The sequence below is a fragment of the Electrona antarctica genome, assembly GCF_951216825.1.
Source record: "Electrona antarctica genome assembly, chromosome: 23".
Classification (NCBI taxonomy): domain Eukaryota; kingdom Metazoa; phylum Chordata; class Actinopteri; order Myctophiformes; family Myctophidae; genus Electrona; species Electrona antarctica.
In genome coordinates, this window is record NC_136804.1 from 9,353,363 (window position 1) to 9,362,388 (window position 9,026).

General features: G+C 43.3%; 1 protein-coding gene across 1 annotated transcript; it reads right to left on the reverse strand.

Moving 5' to 3' along the window:
- Window positions 1–786: 786 nt before the first annotated feature.
- LOC306916354 (UDP-glucuronosyltransferase 2A1-like) lies at window positions 787–8,755 on the reverse strand (the record flags this gene model as incomplete). Its single annotated transcript, XM_079494188.1, has 6 exons — window positions 787–1,956; window positions 2,404–2,623; window positions 3,190–3,277; window positions 3,399–3,530; window positions 6,321–6,469; window positions 8,035–8,755. 6 exons carry the CDS (start codon window positions 8,753–8,755, stop codon window positions 1,677–1,679), a joined length of 1,590 nt encoding a protein of 529 aa, XP_079350314.1. The 3' UTR covers window positions 787–1,676.
- Between the last annotated feature and the right edge of the window lie 271 nt (window positions 8,756–9,026).

The window sequence follows — 9,026 nt, forward strand, 5'->3', positions numbered from 1 at the left end:
TACGTGAGGGGGCCGTGGTTTGTCATTTACTGTTTTCATTTATTGTCTCCACCAGGCCGAAGGCATGGGGAGAGAGTATGTTTTGCACTCCGTCCGTGTGTGTGTGTGTGTGTGTGTGTGTGTGTGTCCGTCCGTCCGTCCGTCCTTCCTTCCTTCCGTCCGTCCGTTACCAAATGAAATGAAATGAAATGAGGGCATATTTACCCAGGGTATCTGGGCTAAGCTCAAGAACTTGTTTCCAGCCAGGCCCTGCTCATAGAACACATTTCATCGTAGTGGTTGATGCCTTGTTCAAGGGCATTTCAGCGGTGGTAATTTTTTAACGTGTCGGACGGCTGGTTCGAACAGGGAACCTTCCGGTATCTAGACCGCGCCGCTATCCGTTCGGCCACCGCTGCCACCGCTGCCAGCTAATCTCCGGCAGTGCCGGACCGGCACCGTTAACCCGGTCGATGCCAAACTTTGCACACACACTCCCTGGATGCCAACGATGAACCTCTGCCCCGCATTTTCCAGAACGGCCTGTTATAGCGCCACCATGAGGCAGCTTTTCACATGTTTTCCCTAAAACTGCACCGATCTGCGTGAAACGTTGCAGGCACACTCCCTAGAGGCCAAGGACAAACCTTTGACCTGCATTTTCCGCATCTGCCTTTTATAGCGCCACCAGGAGGCCGACTTTTGTAAAACACATCTTTTTATATTACTCCTCCAGATTCTGTCCAAAAATCTCACAAATCGTTACACAGTATCTCTATAGTCATGTGCTCAAGTCGGATCTGTCCGATATTTCATATTCCATCCTAATTGGCTATAATTGGCTTTCACAGTTTGCCCCGTTTTGAATAAAAGCCTCAAATCATGAACGCAGCATGGAATTTACGTGAAATCTTTCACACATTTTCTTACTAGGCTGAGGAATATATCCCACCCTTTTCACATTGGCCTGTTATAGCGCCACCAACAGGTAGATTTTTGCAAAACACATTTTTGGAACAAAATGCCTCAAATCATCCAATTGCCATCAAAGGCAAACATGTTTATATTACTCCTAAACATTTTGCCAAACATCTCACACAGTCCTATCCTCCTGGTGGAGACCTGTGCCCAGAAGGGCACTTTTTCTAGTTTAATACTTCGTTGCACAACAGTGTCATGCGAAAATATGAAAACAGACCATCTACAAGCTCACATTGCATGATGGGTACTGTATGTTATCATGATACAACAGCCAGGCTACTGCAGTTGTTATGGTGTTCTCATGCACACAGTACCACAGACGAAAAACAGTCCAAGTCCAAATTTCATTCTGACCCATCCACGAAAAGGCCTCGTTGTCCTGAACCCTTATCCATCATTTATACTTTATGGATAAATAGTGTGGACTTAGATTGTTTTTCGTCTGTGGCATTCATGATGGCTGGGTATGGTGATAGATTTCCCAGCATCCAGGCAAAATAAAGGCCTGTGTATGTTGATATTTGAGAAGTTGTCTCGATGTATATTGTGTAAGCACAGAGTTTCTGGTCAGTTCACAATTTAAATGAAAGGGATAGCATGTCATGTTACAAGTGCATCGATAGAAACAGAGTTGACCGTTGAAGGAAATTATCTAATCCACTATCCCTTTGAAGCAGTTCAAGTTGAGTGGAAGAGCTTAATTGTATCACTATCAGTTATTCTGTTTTGCTCTTTCTCCTTAGACCACAGCACTTGGAGAAGCAGAAGCTACAGGTCTTGAAGAAGAGCAGAGCTATGATCAGAGTGACGGCCAAGAGGAAGCCTATGACATCCAGGCTGTGGTATTGGTACCAGGTGAGCTCATGAGCCTGCACCCTCAGGTGTTTAGCTCCTTTGTTCCTCATGGTGAACTCAATCCAGAATATCGCCTCGTCTTTAGGGCTGATAGGCCGGTCGTGGTGGATCCTGGAAAGCCGCATGGCGTTCTCCTTGTAACTGAAAACACATGAGGCACAATAGGAATCTTTCTGTACCAACATGACATTTCACCGGTATGTATGTATATATAATGCATCTATAGGCCCTATATACAATTGAGGAAATTCGACGCTCACATTCCTCTGTGGCAGAGCGCACATTTTTGTGGACTACAAGCAGCAGTCAGTTCCGTGTTGCAAGTGAAACTAAAACAGCCCTTTTCCTTATCGCACCGGACAATGGCAAGCAACAACACCACAGCTTATCTGTGTGTGTGTTGTGTGTGTCATATTGCACTGAGACACACACATGGCACGGAGAAACAACAACACGGAGTGCATGGTGTTAGACTTGATAATTCTAGTACTTTACATTTACAATAGCAAAACGCTATTTTCAACATCTATTATTTTATATAATACACCATTCTATCATTGACCAAAAATGACTTCAATAAGAACTTACGATGGCTCACTGACGACTGCCTTTATTTTATCCTCAAGATCTTTGGAGCTCATGGAGTTGAAGTCCACGATGAGTGCAGCACCCTTTGCCTTCATGTGAACCATGTTGTCTGGCTGGTCCATAAACAGTGGGATTCCCACCATAGGGACACCATGATAAATGGCTTCATAGACACCATTCGCGCCACCATGGGTGATAAAGGCTCTGGTCTTGGTATGTCCTTGAGGAAAAGACCAAAGCAGATCTCAGTATCTATAGGGGGTATCCGGAGAACTCGCCAGTTTACCAACTCGCTGAAGCGAAAATTCTTCATCAATGTCTTCATCGTTATGCTAACATGCTGTCTTCGTCAGTGTAGTATGTCAAACCCACAGATGTTATAGTTAATTTCCAAAGTGATCAAATTATTTTGTGCAATTAAATGGTCAGCTAGATAATGATAAAAAGTTGGGTATGTGTGAATACCAATGATAGTTGGCCTACCAATTCAGCAGGATATTGTTTACTAATGAATTACATTGTTTCGGTACATTGGTGTTTACATTTTACGCAACAACTATCTCTCTCTCAATTCAATGCAATTTAAATGAAAGTGAAGACTTAAAACTAAAATGCACTAAACCGCGGCGAGTTGGTAAGCTGGCGAGGTCTCTAATAGGTTATTTGCTTGAGATAGTTCTTTTTTTCAGTATTTCATGGTTACTCAGTTAAATGTATTGAGTATTGGTATTGTTTCAGTCAACATTGGTTTGGACCTGACAGTACTTCAGTCAAGTTCTTATTTACCCAGTAGATCATTCTGAGGGATCCATTTGTATATTCTGGTGTTGTCACCCAGAGTCTCTGGTTTCTCTCCAGCGTATCTCCAAAGAACCTGGTAAAAATGGCAAAATGTTACACTACACTGAATGCATCCTGAGCCATATTCCTATATACAGTACACTTCAGGCTGTCAGGCGCAGATTGTACTGTCTGTGAACTGGCTTATATCTCACCTTCTGTGGGATCTGAGCGAGGGCTGATGCGATGGTGTTGGCCCTCTTTGTGGTTGTGTTTTGGACAAAGGACCCCAGGGTGAACACCACGATGCCAGCATCTCCAGAACTCTGCACAAACTCCTCCATATCCTAAAGAAGTACAGTAGTCACATACCAACATGAAGCAACACACATTCTTCTTAGATATAAGAGTGGCTTATTGTTGGTATCAGCCGGTAACATGCGGGAGTCTGTCCCCGTTACAGTACACTAGACCCATGGGAGATGGATGCTGAGGTGGAGCGCCACACCTACCATCAGCTAGTCCTTACTCCACGGCTTGGGTGTGGCAAGTCTTATATGCTGAGTTGGCGGTACATGGGATCGAACCCATGACCTTGTTAGTGCCATCAGTTCTCTTTGGCTAGACCAGCAGAACCAGCCAAAGAGACTGACATAACAACTACCGGCAACTATTGGCACTATCCAACTGCAGATCAATCTGCAACTTTTCCCAGGTAGTATACTGTACTGTACACTGTATAGTATACTATACAGTACAGTATGTAGCTTGAGACTAATCTCAAGCTACATACTACATAATCTCTCTACTTTCTCTCTCAATTGCATGGATATCAGGCTACTTCATTATACCAAAAACCCAGGTTTTTAAAAAAAAAAACATCACACCCGATCAATCTTGACGTGATTAACGCATATAAGCAGACAATAGAGATGACAATAACCACTTAACTGGTGTTAAATAATGTATAGATTTTAAACATTGTTTAAAATCTATCTCTCAATGGTCTCTCCAAAGTTTTAATGTGGAGAGTCAGAGAACTGTGCAAATATCACGTGCACACAAGTCTCTTTCCTGGGGCTACTTCATTATACCAAAAACCCAGGTTTAAAAAGAAAACGCACACCTGTGTGAAGTGAGGGGTGCTCTTATCATCGTACATCATCATGACGTAACATGTCGATTTGCTCAGACACATATGATGTAAATTCTCCATTCATTGTCATTGGGATTTTAACAAAAATACCGATTTGCTCGTCTACGTAAATTCTCTATTCATTGGCATGTAATGTTTGTGTTAGGACAAAAATCTACACTATAGCTGAATATAGGAGGGACTAGCGCCGCTCAAAAATGTAACAGTCTGCATGGTCTGCCACATTTATGTGTATATCACATCCTACATTCCATAACTTTTCAGTTAACTTCCCAGCAAGCACGGTCTGGACCTGACTAGTCAGATCTGGCCCAGAATGTCACCTGATTTCAACCAACATACATTCTGCCCACTGAAGATGGACGTCCCTGGATGAATCAGGTCCGATCGAGGCCAGAGCCACTTAAGTCATATCATAACTAGTCAGATCTGGCTCAAAAGGGTCCATTTCAGGGTCCCTGGTGGGAGGTGCTCTGCTAGGTTTCACCTTTCACCTACAAGAGCCTTGATTGCAGTGGTGTAAAGTAACTAAGTACTTTTACTTAAGTACTGTACTTAAGTACAATTTTAAGCAATTTGTACTTTACTATTTACAATTTCCAGTACTTTTACTTCTACTTCACTACATTTCAGAGGCAAATATTGTACTTTTACTTCACTACATGTATTTGAAAACTTTAGTTTCTAGTTACTTTGTAGATTTGGATTATTATTACAAAACATACACTAACCACTTCAGCCCTATATAAATTTCAGTCATTTGAAAAGCTCACAATGCATCACGATGCGACGCATTGTGAGCTTGTAGATCTGCTATTTTCAAAAGATGTTTACATTTTTGACAACTTCAAATGGGACATTCTGCATAGTGATTACTTTCTACTTGTGGTACTACATTTTAATGCCAATACTTTTGTACTTTTACTCAAGTACATTTTGAATTCCGCACTTTATAGGGTGCACTCACACGGTTAATGCAATGTTCTGTGCTCGTTGGATGCATGTTGTGTTGTGTCATGGCCGCCCAATGCATTTCCAATGGAGGTCACATGGTTTGACACAACATTGTGTTGTATGAGGGGGAGGGGCGCAGTCGAAACACAGCTGAAAGCCATACAACAGACCCCTCCCCCTATGTTGTGTCAAACCATGTGACCATGTGACCACGGTTAATGCAATTCTCTGTGCTCGTTGGATGCATGCTGTGTTGTGTCATGGCCGCCCAATGCATTTCCAATGGGAGTCACATGGTTTGACACAACATTGTGTTGTATGAGGGGGAGGGGCGCAGTCGAAACACAGCTGAAAGCCATACAACAGACCATGTGACCTCCATTGGAAATGCATGACACTCACAACAAAAATCACTGCATTAACCGTGTGAGCTCAGCCTTAGGGTGCACTCACACGGTTCATGCAATTCTCTGTGCTCGTTGGGTGTTGTGTCATGGCCGCCCAGCGGCCCAATGCATTTCCAATGGAGGTCACATGGTTTGACCCAACATTGTGTTGTGTGAGGGGGAGGGGCGCACGACTGCACCCCTCCCCCTCACACAACACAATGTTGGGTCAAACCATGTGACCTCCATTGGAAATGCATTGGGCCGCTGGGCGGCCATGACACAACACCCAACGAGCACAGAGAATTGCATGAAAGGTGTGAGCTCAGCCTTAGGCCTCACTCAGACCTTTACAACAGATTGCTGTATGCTTGCTGTATACAAAGGGTGTGACACAGCTTGCCCCAATGCATTTCCAATGGGAGTCACATGGTCTGTAGTCCAAAATGTAGTCCTCAAACCATGTGACTTCCATTGGAAATGCATTGGGGCGGCCATGACACTCACAGCATTCATACAACAAGCATGCTGCAAAGGTCTGAGTGAGGCCCTATGATGAAGTAGTTCTACACTGCAGTATTAGTACTTTTACTTAAGTAAAACAATTGAGTCTTTTTCCACCACTGCTTGATTGTACTAACCTCTGGTAAAGGTTTTGCTGGTCTGCAGTGGATGCCACCAACAAACTTGAAGTTTGGGAGGAAGGGACGAGGGAAATCAAAGTCCCAGTAGGTGCGCATCAGCCAGATGTCTGCTCTGCCCATCATGTCACAAAACATAGTATCCTTGCCTGTCAAGGTGCCAAACAAATACAGTAAATAACAGTCATTTGTAGGTCAACAGGTGCCAACAGGATGGTATTATGTCATCATGAGTTCTGCAGATGTACTGTAACTGTTTTCTCTCACTTTAGGATCTTTAGCTAATTACATTATATTGTTAATTTTGGTTATATGATTTTAAGCCACTATGAACAAAACAATGTATTCGGTTGTGTCTGTTACTATGTTCATCATACACACATACATACATTAGATATACGATTTCCTTACTGAGAGGCAACGTCTTTGCTGTATACACCTTTGCTACTGTATGATATACAGTCATTGGAAAATGATACGATAGATCATGATTGATCATGATGTGGCTCTGCTAACATAATCATATTCTATTTTCAAAAGATTTTTGAAAATGTTTGCCAGCAACATGCCCAAAATAGGGACATCAGTCTTGACGTGATTAATATGCGGCTTCACCTGCATGGTGTAGGAATAGCATGCCCTCATGATACACAGTGGCGTGCACATTTAGAGGGGCAGGTGCTCAAGTGAAAAAAGGGCACCTTGTGCATGCAGTGCGTGGAACCGGCCCCGGCCGGTTGCCTTAATAGCGTGAGATTTATAGATTTTAGGGCATAAGTAATATATTAGAAGCTTTTTTTTCTCCAATGATTTATCAATGTCACCATGACCCACATACTGTACAGTGTACACATTTTTTTGTTTGCTTTTTCAAAAGAGGGCAAAGGGCAGGTGCTCTAGCACCACCTAGTGTCTATCTGTGCACGCCACTGATGATACAGACTAGAAGAGTCAGTCATCACATCACTCACTCTTAACAAGCTATCATCACATGGTCTGAATTTGGCACTTGCATTTTAAGTCTTATCAATTTCCTCAACTTATATGTATTTTATTGTGTTTTTTACATACGTTTTATGTTATGCTCTCTCATGTACCGTATGGTTGCTGATGTTTTTGTTGTTGTTCTATAATCTTTGTGCAAAGTAATTTCTCCTAGAGGCAATAAAGGTTTCATTCATTAATTTCATTCATTGTGCATTGTGCATTCATCTTTTCGCTCCTATGCCACCAAAATGTGGAACGCCCTACCAACTGTCATCAAGACATGCGAATCCCTTGACTCCTTCAAAACCGCTCTCAAAGGGCACCTACGGATGGCTGCAATTCGAAACTGGCCCCCGTAAAATCTGAATCCCCCCCCGCCCCCCCCCTTTTTTCCCCTCACTGTATATATTTCTTTTCCCTTTTTACCTCCTTTTTGATGAATTCCTGTTCTGTCTATAGAAGTGTCTATTTGTACGTCTCTAAATGTTTTGATGATTTGAACATGGTGGACCCTGTTGGAAACAAGTGTAATGCTTAATTGGGTCGTCCACTCACAGTTAACAGCCTTTGTATTGAGTTTGTGCTTGAAATGTACTGTAATTCTGCAAACTGTTAATAAATTCTTCAATCAATCAATCAATCAATGTCCCTTCCTTTCATGGCTCTCGTGCCTAGCCTTGAAAGCATATTAACTGCGTGTTGAAATGACCAATTGGCTACCCCTCACCTCTGATCTCAGTGTAATAAGCATTAAGGTCTTGCCAAACATAGTGCGCTAGCAGGTCCTGATAGGCATAGAAGAGAAAGTTCAACAGCCTCTCTGAGAAGCTCATCTGGTCGGTCAGTTTGACCATGGGCGCTGGGACGTAGGACGGAGGCGCAGGGAGTTGACCACACAGCCTCTCCCAGGTGTGGGCCATGGAAAAGCGCAGTGTGAAGACCAGGGGAACATCCAACATTTCAGCCACAAGTTCACTGCCAGGGTAGATGGGGTCAGCCAGCACAAGGTCATACTTGGCGTCCTTCAGCTTTGTCATGACGGCGTCTGATTTCAGCAGACCATCCAAATAATACAGAGCATACTTCGTGTCTGTCTTCATCATATTTGTAAATCGACTGAGGATCTGGAGGTAATTCAGGTCGTCCATCTCATACATGAAGAAGTTAAGGAAGTCTGTGAAGACCTCTTCCAAGCCCTCCATGGAGAGCGAGACGTTGAAAGGCTCATAGTGGAAGCGTGAGTTCTCGCTGGCCGTCATGTACAGGGAGGTGCTGGGAACCAGCACAGTGACGTGGTGTCCCCTGTCCACCAGAGACTCCAATACAGGCTTGAGGTTGATCCAGTGGCTTCCCTCGGTGTACCATACCAAAATGTTGCCACCGCTTGCATCCCCTGCGATGCATGCCGCCAGCAGCACCCACACAGACACGCATCGACCACACCGCATGCTCATCGTTTGTGACTTTGTGAGTAAATCAGTTGGGGGCCCTACCTTTGCAAACTATGCTCAATTGCTCATGCATGAGAAATCATTAACTTGAGACATGTGAACTCTGATTTGTTGCAGATTTGTAACACAGATAACGCCTTTTGGTAACCTTTGATAACCCTTTGGACGTATTGGTGAGGGCTTTGATGTCCACTTACACTATGAATACAGTATATTATCTGTTAACTTGAACCACTAATATGGAAAATGTATGTTGTTCTAGGTTTTG